The sequence below is a fragment of the Bubalus kerabau genome, chromosome 13, assembly GCF_029407905.1.
Source record: "Bubalus kerabau isolate K-KA32 ecotype Philippines breed swamp buffalo chromosome 13, PCC_UOA_SB_1v2, whole genome shotgun sequence".
Taxonomy (NCBI): Eukaryota; Metazoa; Chordata; class Mammalia; order Artiodactyla; family Bovidae; genus Bubalus; species Bubalus kerabau.
In genome coordinates this window covers 75,138,703-75,165,303 of record NC_073636.1, presented here as the reverse complement: position 1 = coordinate 75,165,303, position 26,601 = coordinate 75,138,703, and the positions used below count along the sequence as shown (strand labels likewise).

The window sequence follows — 26,601 nt, the reverse complement described above, 5'->3', positions numbered from 1 at the left end:
AATTTCATCTCACCTGCTTCTAAAGTGAGACCTTTGGATAAGGCTGAAAATTTAACAAGACAGAATGGGATAGAGCAACCAGAAATTCTGAGATTTCATTTATTTTTAAGAAAATTTACAGAAAAATTCAGTCTTATTTGGGAACCCTGGGAACGACTTGGACACTTATAGACTCTGTTGGCCTTTAGTTTCTCTGTGTTTGCTCAGCCACTCAGTCATTCCATTCTTTGCAACCCTGTGGACTGTAGTCCACCAAGCTCCTCTGTCCATGGGATTCTCCAGGCAAGAATACTGGAGTGGGTTGCCATTCACTTCTCCAGGGGATCTTCCTGACCCTGCATCTCTTGCGCCTCCCGTGTTGGCAGGCAGATTCTTTACCGTTGCACTACTTGGGAAGCCCTGGTCTTTAGCCTGTGTTGCCACTAAAATATTATTTTCCTCCTCTTTGAACTCACCATTCCTCTCTACCTTCAACTCTCTACTAAAATAATATATCCACACCAATGCAGAAGATTCTCTCATGACCTCTGGCAAGGGCTTAGGAACTCAACTCCCTCCTAACTTTATTTCTGGCACTCACTTGCTAGGTGAAGTTGGGTCAGCATCTTCACTTCTCTGGACCATATGATCTCTAGCTGTAATTTGAGGAAATGGGACTTGATGGGCCCCCAGGGTTTTTCCACTTAAATATTTCAGCTTTCTATTCCCTGCGGGCTGAGTTTGGGAGAATGCAAGTAGTAGAATAAGAAGGACGCTACTGCTTAAGACATCTTGGCGGTTCATTAAAAATTCTGTTCCCTAGTTTCTTTGTGGGATCTGGTGAGATCATGTAGTTGGTGGGAAAGTATTCTGTAGTGCCTGATGTTAAGCTTTTGATTGTCGGGACATCCATTTTGACGACATCCCTCTTGAGTAAGCATATTGCCAGTTATTTGACACAGCAAAACAACTTGGCAAGGAACCAGGCTGCCCCCATCTGTAAAGTTTCCCTCTTAGAAAGCCCAAGTACTGAAACTGTGTTCAAGCCCCTGTGTCCTTGTCTTCTGAAGTAAAATATTGACTCAAGAGTTAATAGTTGGGAAATGTGAAGATGCAGAAACAAAGAATAGTTGTTGACTGGGGAGCTGGTAACATTATCTACTATAATTCTGCCACACAGCAGAACTCCTGAATTCCCAGTTCCCTGAAAGATACAGATGAAGGCCTGGCACAAGTTCCTAAGTTGTTTTTACAGGAAGAAGACTCCCTTCAGATGAAAACTGCTCACTGCAAGAATATAGACCCTGCTGCTGCTGCTAAGTCACTTCAGTCATGTCCGACTCTGTGCAACCCCATAGACGTCAGCCCACCAGGCTCCCCCACCCCTGGGATTCTCCAGGCAAGAACACTGGAGTGGGTTGCCATTTCCTTCTCCAATGCAGGAAAGTGAAAAGTGAAAGTGAAGTTGCTCAGTCGTGTCTGACTCTTAGCGACCCCCTGGACTGCAGCCTGCCAGGATCCTCCATCCATGGGATTTTCCAGGCAAGAGTACTGGAGTGGGGTGCCACTGCCTTCTCCGAATATAGACCCTAGACTGGTTGAAATCAGGACATTGAAGATGCTTGAAACTTCACTTGGATGCCAGTCAATCTGAGAATTGTCTACAAGCTGATGAGGCCCTGCTCCTTGAACACTAGAGAGCTCCTGTCTACCTCGCCCAGGGTGGGTTACACAATCTTGAGGGCATTAGCCCCCTGTGGACTCCTTCCTCTGGCAAAGCACTAAAAGCTACTTTTTTCTATTTTACCCAAAACTCTTGTCTCTGCCTTTTTATTCGGCACTGGTGAACAGAGGCTGAGTTTTGGCAACATAACCTAGATGAGTAACCACTGGGTGACCTGGTTTCTCCCTTCCATGCCCTCATTCCTGCTTTCATGCTTTAAACTCACCAATAAAGAGTGAAGTCTTAGGATTTTCCTGTGGTCCAGTGGTTAAGAATCCACCTTCCAATGTAGGGGATGTGGGTTCAATCCCTGGTTGGGGAGCTAAGATTCCACATGCCATGGGGCAACTAAGCCCAATGCCACAACTAGAGAGCCCACTCGCTCTAGAATCCATGCTCCACAAGAGATTCCCAGCTACTGAGCCCGTGCAACGCAGAACAGACCCAGTGTAGCAAAAAAAAAAAAAAAAAAAAAGAGGTTGTGGGGAGAAGGGCAGAAATTGTTTAAAAAAAAAAAGAGTGAAACCTTAGACACTCCATCTTGAACCCTAATAAAGGCAGAGCTCCAGGTCTACACTTTCTTCATCTTTCTCTGCTTGTGATCTTAACTATGTGGCCCTCGGGCCTGTCATGTACCCTCCAGGACTTGTGAATAATAAAAACCTTGTTCTGCAAAGTTCCATTAAAAAAATACAACTCAACTGAGTAAATTTGAAGGTCAAACTGGCTTTCTTAGGTGACTGATGAATTGAGTAGCATCCACTGAACTGCTAGAAGGTGCTCCAATGGGTTGTACAAAATGGAGGGTTTTTACAGGAAGAGCTATGAGACAAGGGAGCTATAAGCAAAAGAAAGGAAAGGATTACTTTTAGACTGGGATATGCTTTTGGAGGGAAGAGAATCACGGGTCCTTATCACACAGATTGCCTGTTCTTGGGGAGTGGGACGCATGGAGACGGCCCACGTGACAGATTGCCTCATTGGTGCTGACCCGGGAATTCCAGACTGAGTAATGCTACATTTCTGGTGAAGGTCAAAACTGCAGTTAGGTTAGGTATTAAATCTAGGCTTGGTGTCGTAGACTTGAGCATAAATGATGCCATTTGTGGCCTGTGGTTTTTCCCTTTAACAGTTCCTTGAGGATTTTGCAGAGATGTGTCCTGCAACCACCTGAAGAACCACAAAGGTTAGTCCAGACCCAACCTCGGCCCTGGTGATGATGGAAGGAATGTCTGTGGGGCTCTACAAGAGTAAATACAGGCTGTCTGAGTGCCTCAGGCAGTCTTGGCCAAGAACATCACTATCAGTAGGCTCAGACCCACATGATAGATTCCATAGGGACTTTGTCATGATCCTAGATTTTGTGACCATAGAGTCAGTCACCGATAATAAGGTTGGTTTTTGTCTGGCTTCTCCAGCAGGTAAGACAGTTGGAAAATAAAGCTTTGCCCAAATGTGCAACATCTATTTAGGGAAGAAAACAGGGACCCTACTGATGACATTTGTCTCTTCCTCTACCAGGACTGATTGACGGGCTGGGGTTCTGGGTTCCGTAGCTGAAGGAAAGCTGACAAGTCCTACAGCACCACCCCCCACTCTCTCCCACAGCCTGTCTGTTAGTTAGAGGTCCGTTAGCTAGTTAGAAACCAGAAACTCTGCTGTGTTATTGACCTTTACTGAGTTGTGGTCTCAGGCAGGTCTCTTCCCTTCACAGTTCCCCATCAGACAACAGGGAGTTTGCACCAGATGGCAGATGGTCTGTACAAGCTCCAACCTTCCTGACCCTCCCTCCTGCTCTCAGGACAATGCAATCTTGACAAACGTTATCTGCAAACTCTGCTATCAGCCTGCTTCCTCCTCCCCACATCACTCTGGGGCAACATCTTTACTCTTTGGTCTTAGTCAGAGTTTGAGTGGAGTGAGACAAAGAGAAAAAGGATGATGGGAGGCCAGTGTGGGAGAGGGAGACAAAGAAACATAGGGACCATGGGAGACTTACAGAAACAAAGAGATACTAAGAGCTTAATAGATGCACATGGATCAAACAAAACAAGAGGGGGTGTGCCAGTTGAAATGGAAAATAAATAGAGAATGAGGTCCTCCTACAACTCTCAAAGTTATCAAGATGAAGACCTCTGATGGTGGCATTCACTCCTAATCTAGCCTGGAAAGTGAGAGCAGCTTTGCCCACTTGCCCTGGTTGACCAGAAGACCCACTGCAGTTGAGGGGGCTAACAATCAAGAGCCACCCGTAAGAGACCCTTGCCCAGGGCTGTGGGATGTGGATGCCAGCTAGTCACGTTGATGACCTCAGGAACCCAGTGTTCCCACCAGGAAAGGAGGTGATTGGCTTGACTCCAGCTCTCAAGTATCCAAGACACTGACCACTGAAAGATTAGGCTGGACAAAGGCAGCCAGACATTTTTATGATCTGGAACAACCAGCAGGACAGCTTTCCTTCAGAATGGAGTCTTCTGCTCTTTTGAGCATCTTGGTGCTATCCCTCCTTCTAGTGAATGTCCAGGGACCTGCTTTGACTGATTGGTTCTTTCCCCGTAAGTACTGGGGCCTCAGCCCTTGCCCTGGAGAGAAAGAATATGGTTGGGAGGAAGAAACAAGCTTTCCACCACCTTAGCCCTGGGCCTGGGTTAGGGATGAGGGAGATATTTGGGTTATTTCTTCCCTTTTTCTTTTCTATGGAAGATCTCTTCAGTGAATGCAAGAATCCAGACCTGGGCAATTCGTATTTTCAGCCCCTTTGAAAGGGAAGGTATTTTTGAGTTGAGGTGGGGTGGTGGGGTGAGTATCACAAAATCTAGCATTTAGGGGAGGGGCTATAAGGATCTGGGATGCGTAAGGGACTTTTCCCTCACCCCATGACAAAAATAGCCTCCTTTCTTGAAATGCCACCTCTATTAACTCCTGAGTCTTTCAAATGTAGTTCTAGAAAGTGTTCCCACCTCCCCAGGGGTTCCTTGACTTTTTGAAGTTCCTTTGAATTTAAGACAGTAATACTCCATGCCCGGCATGCTGCAGTCCATGGGGCTGCAAAGAGTTGGACACGACTGAGCGACTGAATAACGACAAATAGAGTAATATTGATAATTGCTACCATTTACTGAACATTCTGAAAGAAGGGATTTAAAGAGAGGGAGTCAGACTTGGTGGCTACAAATTCTGCTTGAATTCCCTGTGCTTCAGTTTCCTCATCTGAAAAATGGGGGATATTAATAGAATTAGCTTCATAGAACAATTATGGCGATTATATGAGATAACCTCTTTAAAATGGTTGGAAGAGTGCTACGCTTGTGGTTAACTTAACCAATGTTAGTTAGTTAATATTACTGGGCATCTGTGACGATGATTATAGCTTTACACGCTTTGTCTTAATTCTTCCTCACCTCTCTGTAAGGCTAAAAGGATTTTATAAATGAAGAAACCAAAGTTCAGAGACAGTAAGTGGTAAACCAAGAATGAGAATTAAAAAACCCAGCTGTCTGACTGCCAGGGTGAACAATATTGCTGCACAATAGCGCCCCCCAGAGGAACTCCCAAACACTGTTTTCTCAACCAGCCCAAAGCGACTAGATTGGCTTAGTTAGACCAGTGGCTTTCAATGGGCTATTTTGCCTTCCAGGGAACACTGACAATGTCTAGAGGCTTTTTTGGTTGCCACAACCGGGGAGTGCTACCGGTAGTCTAGTGGGTAGGGGCCAGGGGTGCTGCCAAACGGCCTACAGTGGACGTCCTACAAAAGGACAACCCTCCTCTACCCATCAAATAATCATCTGGCCCAAATGCCTCCAGTGCCTAGGTTGAGAAATCTTGCCTTAGCGGGTGGGGCTAGGGGAAAGGAGGCAGAGAGTGAGGGGTGCTCAGGAAAGAGGTCGCTGCAGGCAGCCCTGGGAAATAAATGAAAGTCCCCCAGGAAAAGGACCCCTGGGGATGAGCAAAGCGAAAGCAAACTCCCCTGACTCCCCAGAATTGCCTTGGGTCTGGAGAAGTGTGGGCACTGTGACTGTAAGACTCATGGTTGTCGGTCCTTCCCTAGAGAGATGCCCCAGAATCCAGGGTAATTGTGAATTCAAAGAAAGGGATGAATGTTCGAAGAACAGAAAGTGCCCGAAGCATGAGAAGTGTTGCTTCTTCAGCTGCGGAAGAAAATGCTTAAACCTCCAACAAGGTAAACACATATTGAGAGCCTGAATAACCAATCCCTCTACGCATATCCTCCCCTTCTGCTCCTCTGGGCTGGCCCTGTCCCTTGTTCACTAAGGGCTGGTCTCTGAGCAAGACTGCTGGACTTGGGAAACTTGAAATTTAGATCTATCACTGCCCCTATTTTAATGTTTGACATTAGGGAGTATCTTCATCCTGTTGGGTTTCAGGTTCCGCAAGCAAAATCTAGGTATAAGGTTGGGATTGAACCAGAAAGTCTCTTGGCTCCTTTCCACTCTTATTATTTTCTTACTATTATTTTTTTTACCCTTATGATTTTCTTAGTCCCCAGGGGGCCACTATTGGTTCACCATATATCAACATTGTTGCTGCAAATGATAATTAAGATGTTTGTATTTCTTAAAAATACAAAAAAAAAATAGCTTTTTGTTCCAGATTCACTGCCTTCCTATACAAATACACTTTAGCATTAGGAAATCTTTGCTGACCACTCCAGACCAGAGGGCCTATCCTTGCTGATGCAGTCTTAACTCCATGCCCATCTACCTCAACTCCAGAGAGACTATCAAGGATTCTTTTTTTTTAAAATTAAAGTGTAATGTGTATGTATTACATTATGTAATACGTAATGTATATGTATTACATTATACATAGGGTTCCTTAGCTGTTCACCTGAAACTACCATAACATTGTTAATTGACTGTACTCCAATACAAAATAAAAAGTTTAAATTTTGAAAAAAAAAATAAAGACAAAAGTTAAAGTATAGTTCCTTACAATGTTTCAGGTGTACAACAAAGTGATTCATATATATATATATATATTCTTTTCAGTTTCCTTTCCATTGTTAATCATTACAAGATGCTGAATGTAGTTCTATATGTGCTATACAGTAGGTTTTTGTTGTTTATCTATTTTATATATAGTAGGATGTATCTATTAGTCCCAAACTCCTAATTTATCCCTTCTCCTTCCTTTCCCTTTTGGTGACCATAAGTTTGTTTTCTATGTCTGTTGAATCTATTAAGACTATCAGAGATTCTTTATTCACTCATTTAAGAAATGCTTGTTGAGTGTCTCTGAGACGTATAATAGGATTTGACCTATTATACAGAGGTTGAGGAAGCCTTCCCTGAGAAAGTAAAACTAGAGTTGAGTTCAGAAGGATGGGCAGCAAATTTTGGGGAAAAGCGGGTGGAAGGGCTTTCCAGGCACAGGCAGTGTACATGTACAAAGTCTGGATGGATTCTGGCGTCCCGCCATCAAGACTTTATACATGAGCATGAACATGGTGAAAGGGAAAAAGGTTCTTGTAGGTAGGTTCTTGTCGGACGAGGGTCTCACCTTGCTCTTAAGATCAATGGAAATTCACTGAGGTGGGTGGGCACATGGTGTGGCTTCTACTATGCCTATGAGGCAGGAATGGAGTGACTTAAAGAACTTCAAGATGAAAAAAAAATGGTTTCTTGGACTAAGTAGCTGAGAGGGTGGGGAAGAGTCGGATGTGTCTGAAAGGCATGTAGGAAGTGAAGTCAACAGGGTTTGACAGTGGAGTAGACTGGACAGGCAGGGGGACAGTGGGTTGTTCGTCTGCCTATAGTTGAGGAATTCTGGACGCAGACTTCCTGAGTTCAAATCTTAGCTCCAGTTCTCACCAGCCTATTTATCTTGGGCAAATTAACCACTTTCCCTTGTGATGCCTCAGTTTCTAGATAGCAAAAAGACTAATGTTAAAGGTTATTTGAAAGATCAAATATGTTTATGCAGGTGAAATGCTTAGGGCAATGCCTGGCATCTAATAGTCACATGACACATGTCAGCTCACATTATTCAGTCATTCATGACTGGGAGCTTCTATATAACAGAGGCCATACTTTTGTCTCTTTAAGCACTGAGCACATAGTAGGTGCTCAAGGAATGACTTATTCAGTTCCAGGCAGGATACATTTTGTTTTACCCTTAGCATTTGCAAAATCCTACACTGTGCATGACCACCTGCTAAGAATGGGGTTCCAAGATGAAATCAGACATGGTCTCATGTGCTCACTACCTCACAGAAGCTCACCACCTCATAGATGAGACCGAAGATGAAAAAAATGGCAAACACACTCATGTGACTCAGAAGCACAGTAGAAAAATGCAGGATCGAGTGAGGCACCTGTGGGGGTGCGGTGTGGAGAATGGAGTTCAAGATGCCATAGTGGAGTTGATGTCTGGGAAGGGTTTTGAAGGGAGAATAAGAGTGTGATTAATGAACAATGGAAGGGTGGCAGAGGGATATGGAGTTAAAGGTGTGTGTGTGTGTGTTGGGGGCGGGGGGAGGGTGTTGAGGATTGTGGAAGCCTGAAGCTCAAGAGGGGACTGTGGTAGGGGAGGAGGCCAGAGCACCAAACAGGAGCCAGAGGAAGTGTCTATAGGCCATGGAAGACCTGCTCATGAAGTCAAGTCTTAGCTGTGGAATGACACAATTAGCTTGGTCTCAGATCCGTCAGGTCCTTCTCTCTGGTGGGCAGCAGGAAGGACTGATTGTAGGAGCCAAGGATAGAGGCTGGAAGATCAATTTGAGGCTCTCTCAACAACCTGAGACTTAAGGAGAGGGGCAGACAGGTGAGCTCTGAGAAGGTAAAAATCAACAGGACTTAACTGTTTAGCTGTGGGAATTGACTCTTGGGGAACTTATAGTTTAGCTCGGACCTGTGTTAGTTTGCTAGGACTGTTGTAACAAAGTAGCACCAACAAGATGGCTTAAACTGCAGAAATGTATTGTCTCACCATTCTGCAGGCTAGAAGTTCAGGGTCACATGTTGGCAAGTTGGTTGCTTCTTTGTCAGGTGGGGAGGGAGACTCTGTTTCACACCTCTTCCTCTAACTTCTGGTGGTTTGCTGGCAATCCCTGGTGTTCCGTGCCATGGAGATCCCTGATCTTCATGTCCACATGGTGTCCTCCCTGTGTGTGTGTCCGTGTCAGAATTTACCCTTTTATTATTAACTTTTTTTATTGGAGTATAATTAATTTACAATGCTATCTTACTTTCAGGTGTACAGTACAGTGAATCAGTAAAACGTTTATCCACTCTTTTTAAGATTCTTTTCCCATATAGGACATTAAAAAATATTGAGTAGAGTTCCCTGTGCTATACAGTGGGTCTTTACTAGGTATCTATTAGAATTTGTCCTTTTTAAGGGACACCAGTCATTTTGGATTAGGGGCCCATCCCATCCCAGTATGGCCTCATCTTAACTAATGATATAGGCCCCAATTTTATTTCCAAACAGGGTCCTTCTGAGGTGCTGAGGGCTAGGTCTTCAGTGTATGAACTGGAATTGGAGGGGGACTCAACCCATAACAGGACAGAAGCTAACTGCAGGGAAAAAAGGGGCTTGACAATCTGAAAAACTACCCTTTGCATTCCCTGCATGGACTTGCCCTTGACTCTGACCCCATATTCTCTTTCTTTGGCATGATTTGAAGGGCAGAGTAAGTGGCTTATAATTTGGCATTTTTGAGGCACTCCTGTATCCATTCAGAATGAATTTATTGAGCACCTATTCTTGCCAGGCACTGTGCTAGAAGCTGCACATTTAGATACAATCAAGGAGCTCACAACTTAGCGGGCCTTGACGGTGGTCTTATTTACACCTCAGGACAGCCCTGGATGATGAGCAGGGTGGGATTTTGCATCCTCATTTTACTGAAGTCAAGGACAAGACTGGTAATGTGGGAGGTCAATGTGCGTGCCCTGAATTAAGCACACAGCCCTGAAAACAGAGGCTCCTCACTCTCAGGGGAGACACTGAGTTCAGTGACCTGAAGGGAAGGTGGGGACCTGACTTGATATTCCCTGGGGATGCAGATAGCCAAACAGCTCTGCTCTGGTCTACAAATGGGCAAATATATCAATGGAACTGGGCTCCCGAGGTGTGAAAAGGTAAAAGGAGCCTGTTTGGTTTCATCTGTGCTAGTCAGTAGGGGGACAATAACAGCTGCTTTTTTTTTTTTTTTTTTTGGTGTGGGCACTTTAAAATCTCAACTCTGGCATCTCCCTGCAGACATATGCAGTATGCCCAAAGAAGCTGGCCCCTGCATGGCTCTTTTCCATCGTTGGTGGTATGATAAGACAAATAATACTTGCTCCAGCTTCATCTATGGTGGTTGTAGAGGAAACAATAACAACTTCCAATCCCAAGCCGTGTGCCAGAGTGCCTGCTCTGCAAAGGGTGAGTCCCAGGGGCCCCAGTCTCTCATCCTTGCCAGGGCCACTCTGAGGGGGGTAGTCTGGGTGTTGCTTGGCCCATTCCAGAATAGTTGCATCCTTGACAGACCAAATGAAGACCAGGAACTGACCAGCTATGATCAGCAGGTAAGAATGAGCCTTGCAGAGGGTGGGACCATGGCTTGCTGGGAAACTGAGGTAGGGAGGGGACGTGGTTTTGGGTCAAAGCTGGCAAGTATTAGGAGTGGGAGAGGATGCAGACATGGTGAGGTATCAGAGACCAACTTCAGAGAGATCACAGGACATCCAGCTTAGTACTGGAGAGGTGGACAAATCACCCCTTCCAGGCCATCAATTTCCCCTCATGACTCTTCGCCAGTAACCCACTCCCAGCCACATCCCATTCAGAGTTTTCCAGGGAAACCCACTTCCTTTTAGTTTCCTGTGAAAAGATGTACAAACATAACTCAAGATTAGTTTGGAAAATAAGCTGAGTCCTAGAAGCTCAGCTGGTCCTATCCTTTGTTCTCAACAGGCTCTAATTCCTGAATGTGAAAGGATACACTGCAGCCGCCACCGGGATTCAGTTTATGACCAAGCGCTGTGCATGTGGCTGCAGATGATCCAGGCTGGCTTCCACTGTTCTACGTCCAGTGTTCCAAGGCCTTAGAGCTCCCCTAAACTGAATTCTGGTGCCTCTCTCTCCTTTCTCCATCTCAGCCTCTTTTTAGACATAATCTTTCTCTTTTGATCCCATCTCTATGCTTCTTACCTTTATGTACAACTTCTAGAACTGCTTGTTTATATCTGTGAAGCTCTCATTTTTCCCAATAAAGCACTTTATTTAGTGTTGTGTCTCTGAGGCTGAATAATTTATGTCTATTGGCATATTACACTTTGCAGGGAGTAAAGGGTCATTGAGGTTTCTGGTGACATCATTAAAGGGAATGAAGATACTCAGAACCTTGAGAGTTGAGGATTCCAAGGGCGTTGCTATACTATTCCTCTGTTTTTTCAAAGGATCATATGGCCCTTTTAAGGCAAGAGCTCTTGGGTGCTGCTCCTTTCTAGGAGAAGGGCATGGGTTAAAGAAAGTTTATTTGGGATCTTTCAAGAAATACAAGTTGAGGAGTGGGATAAGTGATACAAGGAAGAGAGGAGTTGATTATGTGTTGGTTACTGTGGTGGGAAAATGCAGCTTAATCCCATTAGGGACCTTCCAAAGAACCTTGTAAAACCTGCCTCTGAATTTTCTTCATTCATGAGGAAGCTGAGGTGTTTAGTCATTGATTTTCATCCTCTACTGGATGCATGTTGATTGTTAAATCCCTCACTCTTCCAGACTCTTCTGCATGCAAGCTGACCAAGTTCCTAGGAAGTCAGAGAGAACTCAGAGCAGAGAAGCAGAGCTCTGATACTTGAAGTGGGAAGCTATTGGTGTGCATCGGATATGATTGAGCCATTGGAACTTCCGCGGTCACCCAGTAGCTGGGACTCCACACTTCCACTGCAGGGGGGTGTGCGTTCAATTGCTTGTCAGGGAACAGAGATCCTGTGTGCTGTGTGATGTGGCCAAAAACAAAACAAAATTTAGCCATAGAAAGGAATGAAGCACTAATGCATGCTACACTGTGGATGAACCCCAAAAACATTCCACTAAGAAGTCACACAGGGGTGGTAGCCGAGAGGAGCTACCCCAGGTCCGAGGTAAGGAGCAGCAGCTGCGCTTTGCTAGAGCAGCAGTGAAGAGATACCCCACGTCCAAGGTAAGAGAAACCCAAGTAAGATGGTAGGCGCTGAGAGAGGGCATCAGAGGGCAGACAGACTGAAACCACAATCACAGACAACAGACCAGTCTGATCACATGGACCACAGCCCTGTCTAACTCGATGAAACTAAGCCATGCCGTATGGGGCCACCCGAGATGGGCGGGTCATGGTGGAGAGGTCTGACAGAATGTGGTCAACTGGAGAAGGGAATGGCAAACCACTTCAGTATTCTTGTCTTGAGAACCCCATGAACAGTGTGAAAAGGCAAAAATATAGGACACTGAACGATGAACTCCCTGGTTCAGTAGGTGCCCAGTATGCTATTGGAGATCAGTGGAGAAATAACTCCAGAAAGAATGAAGGGATGGAGCCAAAGCAAAAACAACACCTAGTTGTGGATGAGACCAGTGATAGAAACGAGGTTTGATGCTATAAAGAGCCATAAATGTAGCATTTTGAAGTAGCTGGGAAAAGTATTCATTTTTGCTTGCATTTTTGTTAATATCTTTACTCCATAAGTTTCTGTTACTAAAATCAACACTAAAAGAATGAAAATAAAGTGTTCATTTGCTTTTCTGCTAAAAAAAAGAAAAAAGAGAGCAATATTGCATAGGAACCTGGAATGTCATGAATCAAGGCAAATTGGAAGTGGTCAAACAGGAGATGGCAAGAGTGAACGTTGACATTCTAGGAATCAGCAAACTAAGATGGACCGGAATGGGTGAATTTAACTCAGATGACCATTATATCTACTACTGAGGGCAGGAATCCCTTAGAAGAAATGGAGTAGCCATCATAGACAACAAAAGAGACCAAAATGCAGTACTTGGATGCAGTCTCAAAAACAACAGAATGATCTCTGTTCGTTTCCAAGGCAAACCATTCAATATCACAGTAATCCAAGTCTATGCCCCTACCAGTAACGCTGAAGAAGCTGAAGTTGAACAGTTCTATGAAGACCTACAAGACCTTCTAGAACTAACACCCAAAAAAGATGTCCTTTTCATTATAGGGGACTGGAATGTAAAAGTCGGAAGTCAAGAAACACCTGGAGTAACAGGCAAATTTGGCCTTGGAGTACAGAATGAAGCAGGGCAAAGGCTAATAGAGTTCTGCCAAGAGAAAGCACTGGTCATAGCAAACACCCTCTTCAACAACACAAGAGAAGACTCTACACATGGACATCACCAGGTGGTCGACACTGAAATCAGATTGATTATATTCTTTGCAGCCAAAGATGGAGAAGCTCTATACAGTCAGCAAAAACAAGACCAGGAGCTGACTATAGCTCAGATCATGAACTCCTTGTTGCCAAATTCAGACTGAAATCGAAGAAAGTGGGAAAAACCACTAGACCATTCAGGTATGGCCTAAATCAAATCCCTTATGACTATACAGTGGAAGTGAGAAATAGATTTAAGGGACTAGATCTGATAGACAGAGTGCCTGATGAACTATGGATGGAGGTTCATGACATTGTACAGGAGACAGGGATCAAGACCATCCCCAAGAAAAAGAAATGCAAAAAAGCAAAATGGCTGTCTGAGGAGGCCTTACAAATAGCTGTGAAAAGAAGGGAAGCGAAAAACAGGAGAAAAGGAAAGATCCACCATTTGAATGCAGAGTTCCAAAGAATAGCAAGGAGAGATAAGAAAGCCTTCCTCAGTGATCAATGCAAAGAAATAGAGGAAAACAACAGAATGGGAAAGACTAGAGATCTCTTTAAGAAAATTAGAGATACCAAGGGAAGATTCATGCAAATATGGGCTCAATAAAGGACAGAAATGGTAGGGATCTAACAAAAGCAGAAGATATTAGAAGAGGTGGCAAGAATACACAGAAGAACTGTACAAAAAAGATCTTCACGACCCAGATAATCACGATGTTGTGATCACTGGCCTAGAGCCAGACATCCTGGAATGTGAAGTCAAGTGGGCCTTAGAAAGCATCACTACGAACAAAGCTAGTGGAGGTGATGGAATTCCAGTTGAGCTATTTCAAATCTTGAAAGATGATGCTGTGAAAGTGCTGCCCTCAATATGCCAGCAAATTTGGAAAACTCAGCAGTGGCCACAGGACTGGAAAAGGTCAGTTTTCATTCCAATCCCAAAGAAAGGCAATGCTAAAGAAAGCTCAAACTACCGCACAATTGCACTCATCTCACACGCTAGTAAAGTAATGCTTAAAATTCTCCAAGCCAGGCTTCAGCAATACGTGAACCGTGAACTTCCAGATGTTAAACCTGGTTTTAGAAAAAGCAGAGGAACCAGAGATCAAATTGCCAACATCTGCTGGGTCATCAAAAAAGCAAGAGAGTTCCAGAAAAACACCTATTTCTGCTTTATTGACTATGCCAAAGCCTTTGAGTGTGTGGATCACAATAAACTGTGGAAAATTCTGAAAGAGATGGGAATACCAGACCATCTGACCTGCCTCTTGAGAAACCTGTATGCAGGTCAGGAAGCAACAGTTAGAACTGGACATGGAACAACAGAGTGGTTCCAAATAGGAAAAGGAGTACGTCAAAGCTGTATGTTGTCACCCTGCTTATTTAACTTACATGCAGAGTACATCATGAGAGACGCTGGGCTGGATGAAGCACAAGCTGGAAACAAGATTGCCGGGAGAGATATTAACAACCTCAGAGATGCACACGACACCACCCTTATGGCAGAAAGTGAAGAAGAACTAAAGAGCCTCTTGATGAAAGTGAAAGTGGAGAGTGAAAAAGTTGGCTTGAAGCTCAACATTCAGAAAACGAAGATCATGGCATCCAGTCCCATCCCTTCATGGCAAATAGATGGGGAAACGGTGGCTGACTTTATTTTTCTGGGCTTCAAAATCATTGCAGATGGTGATTGCAGCCATGAAATTAAAAGACGCTTACTCCTTGGAAGGAAAGTTATGACCAACCTAAAGAGCATATTCAAAAGCAGAGACATTACTTTGCCAACAAAGTTTCGTCTAGTCAAGGCTATGGTTTTTCCAGTGGTCATGTACGGATGTGAGAGTTGGACTATAAAGAAAGCTGAGTGCATAAGAATTGATGCTTTTGAACCGTGGTGTTGGAGAAGACTCTTGAGAGTCCCTGGGACTGCAAGGAGATCCAATCAGTCCATCCTAAAGGAGATCAGTCCTGGGTGTTCACTGGAAGGACTGATGTTGAAGCTGAAACTCCAATACTTTGGCCATCTGATGCTGAGAGCTGACTCATTGGAAAAGACCCTGATGCTGGGAAAGATTGAGGGCAGGAAGAAACGGGGATGACAGAGGATGAGATGGTTGGATGGCATCACCGACTCAATGGACATGGATTTGAGTGGACTCCAGGAGTTGGTGATGGACAGGGAGGCCTGGCATGCTGCGATTCATGGAGTCGCAAAGAGTTGGACACGACTGAGCGACTGAACTGAACTGAATAAGTCACACACAAGAGGTCATATACTATGAGATTCTATTTACATGAACTATCCAGAACAGGTAAATCCATAAAGATAAAAAGAAAATAGTGGTTGCTAGGGGCTGGGATAGGCTGGAGAGGGTGTAGAGTGACTGCTAATGGTATGAGGTTTTCTTTGGGAGTGATGAAAATGTTTTGGAATTAATAAAGGTGAAAGTTGTGCAATATTATGAAGGTACTGAAAAGCTACTGCACTGTTACTTTAAAATTCTTAATGTTATGCAATATGAATTTCACCTCAGTTTACAAAATGGATTAGGAAAAAAAATAACGAACTAGAACTGTCTCCTACAGCTGCAAGTAAAATCAGAGACAAGCCAAGAATATAACCTACGGATGCTGCAAGCCTTAAATTGGAAAGTTCCACAGAACATTCTTCAGGCCCCACTGCTGCAGCTAGCTATGAGGTCATAACTGACGTTTATTCCCCCCTCCTCCACTCCCTGCATCACTGATTCCAAATTACACTCAGAGGTGATAGAAGCTCTCCATTAGCTATAACCTCCTCTCCTGCTTCCAAAGCACCACAACTTTAACAGGCACTCTGAATATTTGGTTCATTTTGAAATCAGCCTGCTTCTTCCCCCACATGCTACTCATGACAATACCTTTACTCTTTGACAATGATTAAAGAACAGTGGTGCCTATCCAGTTAGGTGGTGCTGTGGTAAAGAATCCACCCATCAATGCAGGGGATGCAGGGATCTTTGATCCCTGAGTCAGGAAGATCCCCTGGAAAAGGAAATGGCAACCCACTTCAGGATTCTTGCTTGGAAAATCCCACGGACAGAGGAGCCTGGAGGGTTACAGTCCATAGGGTTACAAAGAATTGGACGCAACTGAATGACTGAGCACGCACACACAATGAAAAGGGGTGGCCCAAAAAGAAGGAAGAGAAAGACAGAAGAGAGATGAATGGCAGGGAGAAAGAGACCCAGACAGAGGGAAATGCAAAGAAAAAGAGAGAAATAATAGGCAGTATAAGAGAAAGGTGTCCAGAGAAGGAAAAACAAACAAAAAACGAAAGCAGTGTGAGAAAAATAAGCAGACCAAAATAGATATGTCAGGAGAAGAGTAAGATTAGAAAGAGACAAGAGAACTGGGATCTTCGTGATCTCCAAACTCCCCCTGGAAAACAGAAGATCCTGAAATCAAATACGCCCTTCTGCCTAGGGTCTAGAAGCCCCTGACAAGCTTTGTTCTCCTCCCTGGTTGACCAGAAAGCCAGAGAGCCTCAATGAGATGAGAAGAGGGAGCTGCCCATCAAAGAGCTCTTCCCCACAAGGGTTGACGTTGTGGGAGTCAGCTAGTCCCACTGACGGCCTCCAGGGCTTGTCGTTCTCCAGAAGAGGGAGTGTGGCTGGCTTGGCTCCAGTGATGTGTGGTTTCCTGGAGTGTCAAGCTAGGCGGGGGCAGCCAAAGTTCAGAAGCAGAAGCTGCAGAGCAGGAGTTCCTGGTTTTGGTGCTGCCAGCCAGGCGAGTCCCTCCTGTAATGGGGTTCCTCGGAGTTTTGCCAATCCTGATACTATTCATTCTCTTGAGGGGTGTCCAGGAACCTGGGCTGGTGGAGGCATTCTTTCTAAGTAAGTATCAAAGTAAGTATCAAGGCAAGAATTGAAGACTCAGTCTTCCTAGTGGAGAAACTGAGCTTGTCTGGGACGAAGGAACAAAAATTTTTGCTGATGAGAAATGTGTTCCCCCACCTCTGTCTGGGATCCTGGGGGAGAAAGAACTGTATCCGGAGACCTCCTTTTAGCCCCTTTCCTCCTGGTTAAGATGTCCTTGGTGAATGCAGGAACCCGAGCCTGTGGCAACAGACTTCCCATCATAATTATGAAAGGGCTTCTTCCTGGAAGGGTTTGGATGAAACAGACTAAGGGAAGTTGGGAAAATTCCCCATAAGAAAGGCCACTCCCTGCCCCCAGCACCAGCTTCATCAACTTCTAAGTCTTCTCACTGTAGCCCTCCAAAGTCTCCCCACCCCCACCTCCATACCTACAGGGGATCTTTGTCTTTGGGGTAAATAAGGGTCTTTGAAGGTCCCCGGGAATGCTGACATAATGAAGACCCCTGCCATTAGCAGCAGAGAGAAAACTGAGCCCTCAGACAGCAGCAGAGCCACACATGGCAGGGCCAAATCTTGTTCCACTCCCTGGTAGCCATGTGAACTTGGCAAGTTTACAGCACCTCCTTTTTAACACAATGTGAATGGTGACAAAGCTTACCCAGAAGAGCTGTAAGGAGGACTGAAGGGAAAAGAACAGGGACACAGTAAACACTCAATCAGTACTGGTTATAATGATGAGCAGGAGGAGGATGGGGATGGCGGGTGGGGATGCTGCTGATGTCCCAGGGAGCTTGACAATGGCTTTACAAGGTTTGTCACATGAATCCTCAAAACAGCCCTCTTGGCAAAGGAAGAAAATCAAGGTTCAGGGACAGTTCCTGCCACACCGAGGGATGCACAGAATTCAAAAGCCCTGATTCCAGAAAGGGAGTTTGCAACCACTGAGAGCTGCAACCCCCTCTGCCCCCAGCCAGGGAACATCCAAATACGGAAAGGCCAAGTGACCAGAATAGTCCTGGGATGAGCATCTCTGTCCCTGGGACCTTATGGATGATGGGTTTAGAGATCAGATGTTGAGCGGTTATGTGGTTGGGAGTGGGGATATCATTGGGGAAATTCTGAGCTCCCCGAAGGTGAGAGGTGAAGTGAAAACAGCTTCCCTCCTTTGGTGATGGTGTCCTGGCCCTGGGAAGGGAGGGCTCCAGCCCCTTCAAGGTTCCAGGTGAGTATATCCTTTTGTCCCTCAGGGCATTGTCCCCGAAACAGGGTAAGATGTGAAATACAAGAAAGAGACCTATGTACGAACAGCAGAGATTGCCCAAAGAAGATGAAATGTTGCCAGTTTAGCTGTGGAAAGAAATGTTTAGATATCGACAAAGGTAACTCACCAATCCCCTGGGTTATCTGACACCCTCACCCCTACGGCTGCTTCTGCCACCTGTGCTGGTATTGTCATACTCTTCCCCTAGCTTGTTGTCATACTCTTCCCCTAGCTTGCTGATGACTGGTCTCTGACCAAGAGACCAGATGCATCTTCAACTTGGCACAAATCCTGTCAATGCTGGGCTGCGGAGGGTGTTGACAGACGTGGGTTTCATCTCATTTCTGCCTCTATTTAGGTGTGTGATGTGAGTAATGTAATTTTTCCTCTAAGGGTCTTAGTTTTCCTGTTTCTAAGAAAGGTGTGAGTATTTTGTGATCCTCTGAGGTGCTAAGTAGCTATTGAAGTCTCATCAAATGCCAGCACAGTAGCAGGTGACATGATTGCTATAAAAAACAGGTATATGATCTGTATTTCCTAGCTTCTTTTCTGGTCTCTCTGTCTGTAGAAATTCTGGATGCCTCTCCTAGACATCTTTGATCTCTTACACTCTTTTCTCTCTGCCCTTATCATTGAGCTCTAAAGAAGACCTTATTCATCAAGGGTTATTCATTCATTAAACAAACATTTACTAGTGGCCTTGACACCCGTGATGGGCTCCACTTGCTCAGTGTAGCCAGGGGGGACAGGAAAGGAATCCGTGATTTAAGATCTGAAAGATGGATAGAAGGTAGGAAAAATGGAAGGGAAGACGTTTCTGGCACAGGGAACAGCATGTGCAAAGGCCCTGTGTGAGAAGACACCATCCTCAAGCTAGGAAGCCCAGAGAGCAGAGAAGAGCATGAGTATGGTAAGAGATGAGCACGATAAAGCTAGAGTAGGTAGAGAAAGCTCTGACAAGGCAGGGCCTTGCCAGTCAGAGTAAAGGATCTTGTCTCAATGTTAAAAGCAACAGACTATCTACATTCAAATCCCTTACCATCTATATGTGACCTTAGGGAAGTGACTTAGCCTCTCTGAGTCTCAGTTTGTTCATCTGAAAAATGAAGATGATAAGAGGACCTACCTCATAAAACTATGTGTTAATATATATCAAGTACTGAGAACAGTGCCTGACCCTTTAATAACTGTGTGTTCATCGTGCTTCAGACTCTGAGGTTCTAAAGAACTCTATTTGTACCTCCTAGGACTGTGAACAAAACAGCTGCTCAGTAAATGCTTTCGTTCAGGATTTTTTACTGTAAACATTCCTGAAGCATCCATGCAGGATGAGTTCTGTGCCGTGCGCTAAAATTTTCATGCCTTCGCATCCCACTGCCCTCCCATCCCATGCCTTTGCACGTGCTTGGAATGTTCCTTAGGGAGGCAGACGTCCAAACAGCTCTGCCCCTCAATCTCCCTGCAGATGTGTGCACTTTGCCAAAGGTTCCTGGCCCCTGCAACGCCTACTTTGTGCGCTGGTGGTATGATGAGCAAAAAGAAACCTGCTCCTCATTTATCTATGGAGGTTGCCAAGGGAACAATAACAACTTCCAATCTGAAAGTGTCTGCCATGCTATCTGCCCCCAGAGAAGTAAGTCCCAGTCTCCATGCTAACCTGGGCCACCCTGGGAGGCCTGGTGTTGACTGGTCCATTCCAGAAGCCTGGCAGTCTTGGGGCTTATGATCCAGAGGTAAGAATGCAGCTCACAGAAGGGTAAGTAGAGGATGTTTTGGGAAAGAGAGGGTGGGAAAGGGAGCAGTGGTCCAAGGGATGTGGGTAAATATGAAATGAATGGTGGGTATAGACAGAGTAAGCAGAGGTGGTGGAGTAGCTGAGATCAAGTCAGAAGAAAGCCCAGTGAACCGACCCAGAGCTGGGCGCCATGCACCAGCCAGTCACTCCAGGCCTTAACTTCTATCAAACCTCGTCACTGATTCTTTTTATTTTCTTCAGGTGATTATAGCCAGGGCAACTACATGCTTTATTGACCAAATCAAGATACTTTTAAGAGTGAAAGGAGATGCCAGTAATTATTACACTGGGAACAACAGGCATAAACTGGGACTATTGGAAAAACCAGAACACACGATCACTCTATGAGCCCCTGAAGACACTCCGCTTCTGTTTTCTCTCCCTGTAAAACGATATAAAAATGACGCCATCTCCTTTCTTCCATTAATTGCAAGCTATGGTCCTGAAGGTGAGAAGGGCCCCAGCAACTCACCAGGACATCATTTTTCAATCTGTTGTCTTGCAGGGTCAGTCAGCTGGCTGGGATAAAGAAAGCTGGAACAACCTCCAGGATTTGGCTCTTATTCCAGGGATCTCTCCAGGTGTGCCTGACAGATGTTCCATGTTGGCTTCCACTGGTTGAATCTCAGCTGCGAAGACCTTGGCGGTTCCCTTGAGGAGCCCCATGATTTGCTTACATCCTTTACTCCAGCTCAGCTACTCTTCAAACACAATGCCCTTTGCTCTTTGATCCCTTCTCAGTGTGTGACCCTATTTCTTCAACTTTCAGGGCCCCCATTTATCCTTTGGAAACCTCCAGTTCACCCCAATAAAGCGCTCTGTGAGGTCTGAGTTCTCTGCAGCTAAATAATTCACATGTGTTCCCTCTGCAGAGAACATGTCATTGGATATCCCAGTGACACCAACGGAGGGACAGAAGAGTATGAAAATCCTGTAGAGGGCTGATGATATTTTTGTCCTGGTGCAATTGCCATAAACTTGCTTAAGAATGGAAACAGAGCAGGGCCAGGTTTTGTCTGGACTAAAGCTTGGAAGTTCCTTTAAAAAGGAATGCACACACAGCCCAGGGGGAGGCCGAGGCGGCTGGACCTGCCCGGGAGGCCCGGCGCGAGAAGCGAGACACGGAGGTTGGCAGGTGTGGGGGGCGCGAGAAGTGGGACAGGGAGGTTGGCAGGTGTGGGGTGTAGCGAGTGGCGTAGGGGACAGGGTTGCTCCCGGGTCCACGATGCAGCCCCCGGATGAGGCCGCAGTATTTTCCGTATATGATCGGGCCCCATGGCTGGCGGCGCTGCTGGCCCAGAGCCTGAGACGATTATGAAAACGTGTCAGGCGAAATGGGGCCAGGGACCCGGGGGCTGGGAGGTTAGGGGGAGGCAGTTAGGCTAAGATTTGGGTGACGTTAGGGTGGCCCCTGCAAGCCCTGGTCGATGATGATGCGATCACTGCGCAATCTGAGTTCTGGGAACTAGGTGATGGAGCGTGTTCTGAGAACGGACTGAGACCGAGAAAAAAGAAAAAAAAAAAAAAGAATGCATATTAAATTTAAAAGTGAATATTATTTCAAGTGAGAAAGGAAATTGCACCAATTGCAAAGTTTAAAAAGCTAGCTAGTACTACTAATTGCACAAATCCATTTAGATGAATTATCAATTTTTTAAAATGTAGGACATTATTTCTGTAAAAGTCAATGTCTATGGAAAGATAATTCAGTCTTTGATTTACTGTGGCTGATCAAAAGATGACTATCTTTCTGTTTTGATTATGGTGGGGGTGCATAAACACCACAGCCATACGTGATAGTTGTAGTTCTCCTGCAGGTTTGTGCCCTAAAGACACAGGAATTGTAGTAAATTTTCCTTGTATAATTCCATCAAAAAAGAAGAAAATGTATGGTACACTTAAAATTGTACATAATGATTTATCAAGTATATTCTTGCTAGTAAAGAGCATCTGTTCTTGGGATGGGATGTGGGAGGGAGGTTCAAGAGAGAAGGAACATATGTACACCTCTGACTGATTCATGTTGATGTATGGCAGAAACTGAAGAAGAGACGTTAAAATTTAACATAACCTCTTTCTCCCTCTGCCTCTGTAACTCAGCTTGCCCCTTGCAAATTGTAGATCATGTAGGTCACATAGTTTCAGAAAGTGGGGACTTGCAATACTAGGAACTGGAGTTTATTTCACTCACCCTTATCCTGCTCTTTGCAATTGCCCAACCCCTGCAAACCTGCTTAATCGTGCCTGTCCAGGTCAGGCATCCCCCTCCCCATCTTGACTGCTGTTCCCGCACGCGAAACCCCTTTTACTTTAAACCAGCCTATTAACAGCTAGTGTTGCCCACTACAGTCTGTCTATAAAAACTCTGTAATCCCTTTGTTCAGGGCTCAGAGCTTGGAGTGTTAACTCTTCTGGGCCCACCGGCGTAGTAAACCTGAGTTTTCCAACTCTCTGAGTGTGGTGCTTGGTTTCTCGAATACTGGTTTCTGCAACAAACTAATGCAATATTGTAAAGTAATTCTCCTCCAATAAAAAAAAAAAAAAGAACACCTGCTCTGAACAGGCTTCTGTAAGAACTAATTTTTTTCTCTTTATATATTTATTTTTCTGATATTTGGAAGAATTGTTTGCAGAATGATTTTTCTTGCTCCATACATTTTAAACCTTGTTTTTCCTCCACTATCCCATCCTTCTAGGTGCATTTTGTACATTTTATTACAACTCAACCTCTAGCCCCACTCCTTAGTGTCATGTGGGTGGTAGGAATGTTGCTTAGCACCATTTTTGCACCAAACAGATGGCAGCAACTTATGATACATAGAAATGTCATGGGAGTGTGTAATTTCCTGGGTTCTATCTCTTCACAACAAAAATTTGAAGCAATGGACGTTAAAGCTCTCGGACAGACCATGTCACAGCATCTTGTTACAGCTCAGTTTTATTTAGAAAATAAAAGGAAAATACATCCTTGGGGTGTGAAGGCATGCCGACCCAAAAGACGTGAAGAGAAGAGAGCTAGAGAGTCGGGGCGAGAGCAAGCGAGCGAGCGAGCGAGCGAGAGAGAGACCCCTGGCCCTTTGGCTCCTCTTTATTTGTTTTTTCTCCTCCCCCTGGGCCTGCCCTGTGTAGATTGGGCTAGCAGGAGTGCTGTTTGTACCTGAGAACCTCACTCCGGTCCTCGGACATTCCTTTGTTCTATTTTAATGGACTTTTCCCTTCCTTGTCTTTTAGCCACCGCCATTCTGGGCTCCTTTTTCCTATTCTAACTACCCAACAGAAATAACTGATACACAGTACATAGATGTATCATACATACACGAATGACTACTTAAACACAGGGGCTTCCCAGGTGGCTCTAGTAGTAAAGAACCAGCCTGCCAATGCAAGAGACATAAGAGATGGGGATTCGATCCCTAGGTTGGGAAGATCCCCTGGAGGAGGGCATGGCAACCCACTCCAGGATTCATGTCTGGAGAATCCCATGGACAGAGGAGCCTGGAGGGCTACAGCTCAGAGTGTCTCAAAGAGTCAGACATGACTGAAGCGACTTAGCATGCACACATCTAAATATATCCCACTAATTCCAAACTCAGTTGCTTCCCCAATTCAACTTCCTTTTAGCTGGATGTCATAAATGCTGGCAGCCATTTAAATATCACGACACAGGAGAGGGAAAGATGGAGTGGAAAGAGAAAGCAGGCTGGTTGGTTAAAAGATCTTGCTTTCAGAGATGATACGGAGCATACTACCTGGGCCACTCTCAGAGTCTTACAAGGGGTCTGTTCGAGTGAGGAGCCCTAAGGCTTGAGGCTTAATAGAGGGCAGCTCCATCTTGGAAAGGGCTCATGCATCTGCCACAGAGAGGGAGGGAACCAACTACACTGAGATGATCATGCTAAAGAGGCTCCTGTAGGTGATCTGGTCCACAGCCCCAGAGAAGCTCTGCCTAAGGAGCAGCATCAGTCTCCAGCCACATGAATGAGCTCATAACCCATCAGAGCCTCCAGCAAACATCAACCCTATGAAGACCCCAAGAGAGGACCACCCAGCTGATTCCTTCCCATTTCCTCACCCACAAAAAATAAAATGTTTGTTTTAAACTACCAAGTTTGGGGAATTAAAAAAGTGCTTTATTTGGCTGCACCGGGTCTTAGTCCCATCATGCGGGATCTTGGTTGTGGCCTCCGGACTCTCTAGTTGTGACTGGTGCACTCTGGAGCCCATGGGCTTTAGCCATTGTAGTGTGTGGGCTTAGCTGCTACGTGGCTTGTGGGGTCTTAGTTCCCTGACCAGGGATGGAATCTGCGTCCCCTGCATTGCAAGGCAGAATCTTAACTATTGGGCCATCAGGGAAGTCCCTGGGGAAAGTTTATTTGCAGCAATTGGTAGATAATTGGAACAGATGAAATAAGGAAGTGAAAAGAATGGAAGCAGGAAGCGGGGAGGGGAGAGGAAGAGGAAAGACATGGAGAAGCCTGGGTGAACAAAAAAGGGGTCCCTAAAAGACAGGGCAAGATAAGAGGGCACAAGGCTTGAGAAGGGAGCCCCACAGCACACATCTTGGATGTCATTTTTGAATAAACGCCTTGTTTGCTTTGACTTGCACCAAGAGCTTCTAAAGAGAGTCTGGGGTACACTTACTGGTCAAGTAAGACCTATCATCTTCTCAACTCTCAGTTTCTCCCTCTTTAAAAAGGGCTGCTTACATTTATGACTATTTCTGAAAATGATGTTCGCAAACACCTACATTAGGGTCACTTAGGGTCACTTATGGGGCTTCCCTGGTAGCTCAGTGTTGAAGAATTTGTTTGCCAATGCAGGAGCCACAGGACATGCAGGTTTGATTGCTGGGTCTGAAAGATCTGGAGGAGGGCATGGCAACACACTCCAGTATTCTTGCCCGGAGACTCCCCATGGACAGAAGAGCCTGGCTGGTCACTTAGGGTAGGAAGGACTTGTCTAAAGTGTGGGTCCTCCAGAAATTGTCTTCTAAGAAATTGTCATCTCAAGAAAGAGAGTCCAGGAATCTTCAAGATCTAAGTGATTTTATCAGAACCTGTGGATGGAATGATACTTAAGGGGCAATCCATCAGTGAGGAAAAAAAAAAAATAGAGGTTTAACATGTTTATTGGTGTCTGCTCCTGGTACAGAAGGACATTAGGAGAAAATACTAGAATCTTTGAAAGTTGGGGAGGATCAGGCAGGGTTGGGCTGCAGACCTCCAAAACACTCTAATTTGGCAGTTTTGCAGAGTGACCACCTGGCCAAGTGGTCTTTGTGTGTGGTGTCTCCCACATTTACATTGCTCTTGCCTTCACACCTCTGTTCTCCTGGGAAGCCTGTTCCAGTCCTGTGCATCTTTGTAATGAAGGCCAAATTACCAAAAAGTCATCATTAATCTGCATCCTATGGGGAGAGTGCTTCTCTGGGAATAAAGACCTTGAAATGAGTCTCAACTTTGCCCCTCATTGAATGTATGGCCCGACTGGGACAGGGTAGGGTGGAGAGGTACTCCTCTCAGAATCTCAGTTTCCCATCTGTTAGATGAAAGTGGTGGACTAATATTCAGAGTATTTCTAAAGTTGAGAAAATATGAAAGTTCAGGAACCCTGCCAAATCCAATAAGCAACTGATGCTTGTCCATCCCATTGGTAACTCTCAGTTCTTGATTAGAAGTTTACAGGCATGAGCGATTGGAACAGAATCGTCTGCCCTCATGGACCACAGAGGTCCTTGTAAATGGCCGAGTGTGCTTTGTGGACGACAGTGTCTGCACTCTGTGCTCAGACACTCCTGTGCAGAGCCCTCAGGGTTAGGCATAGGTCCTTATATGGAAGGTGCTGTGTCTCCTTGATGTCAACTGTTTGCTCATTACTCTGCCCCTTAGAACCCTACTCAAGAGGATACCTTGAGTAGGATTTTTAGGTGTTACTTGTGGTGGCAGGCAGACCCAGGACTCCTCATCTCCCTTCTCCTTCTCATTCTCTTTTCAAAACTACCTCCAGAGCCAGAAATGCCCAGAGGAAGCTGTGGATGGCTTGGAACCTCTGGGAATGAGCCGGTAAAGGAGACTAGAGAGTTCTCACAGCCCAATAACTTTCCCCTCTTCTTTTTTTAAAACACATGTACAAATAGAAGCTTCTAGCAGGAAGCAGACTTGTCCAAAGTCATATAGCAAATCAATAACACATCTGGATCTAAAATCCAGGTTTGAAGGGTAGCAAGGTGTTGCTCGGTGGCTCAGACTGTAGAGTCTGCATGCAATGCAGGAAACTCAGGTTCGATTCCTGGGTCGGGAAGATCCTCTAGACAAGGGAATGGCTACCCACTCCAGTATTCTTGCCTGGAGAATTCCATCGACAGAGGAGCCTGGCAAGCCATAGTCCACAGGGTCACGAAGAGCTGGGTACAACTGAATGACTAACGCAAGGTGTTGCCAGATCCCGCAGCCTAATGGGAAACCAAGGTGGACATAATGGCTGTTTGTCATTTTTTTTTTTTTAATATTCAGCATCTTAATCTCATCCCTACAGATGAATCCTACAGATGAAGAATTCCCTATCCAGGGGAGTCTTGGAATGAGGTAAAACCAGCATTCCAATGTAAAAGCTGAGAGGGTCAGATACTATCAGTCAGAGTTCATTAAAGGACAC

At 45.2% G+C, this 26,601-nt stretch overlaps 1 protein-coding gene and 2 non-coding genes across 3 annotated transcripts; all 3 read left to right on the top strand.

Moving 5' to 3' along the window:
* The first annotated feature begins 16,816 nt into the window (after positions 1–16,816).
* LOC129625243 (eppin-like) lies at positions 16,817–20,884 on the top strand. Its single transcript, XM_055543353.1, has 4 exons — positions 16,817–16,907; positions 18,139–18,270; positions 19,618–19,785; positions 20,820–20,884. The coding sequence occupies exons 1-4, from the start codon at positions 16,817–16,819 to the stop codon at positions 20,882–20,884; spliced, it is 456 nt and encodes a 151-aa protein (XP_055399328.1).
* Positions 20,885–21,158: 274 nt separating this feature from the next.
* Positions 21,159–21,301, top strand: LOC129626279 (small Cajal body-specific RNA 17). Its single transcript, XR_008701892.1, has one exon. It is a non-coding gene; the product is annotated as a small Cajal body-specific RNA 17 (non-coding RNA).
* A 67-nt stretch (positions 21,302–21,368) lies between these two features.
* Positions 21,369–21,451, top strand: LOC129626269 (small Cajal body-specific RNA 18). Its single transcript, XR_008701883.1, has one exon. It is a non-coding gene; the product is annotated as a small Cajal body-specific RNA 18 (non-coding RNA).
* Positions 21,452–26,601: the final 5,150 nt, after the last annotated feature.

Excerpts from the sequence above, each read along its gene's own strand:
- LOC129625243 (XM_055543353.1), top strand. The coding sequence starts at position 16,817 with ATGGGGTTCCTCGGAGTTTTGCCAATCCTGATACTATTCATTCTCTTG. Across the intron at positions 16,908-18,138 it reads GGTGGAGGCATTCTTTCTAA|GGCATTGTCCCCGAAACAGG; the intron begins GTAAGTATCAAA and ends TTTGTCCCTCAG. Across the intron at positions 19,786-20,819 it reads TGCTATCTGCCCCCAGAGAA|AGAACATGTCATTGGATATC; the intron begins GTAAGTCCCAGT and ends TTCCCTCTGCAG.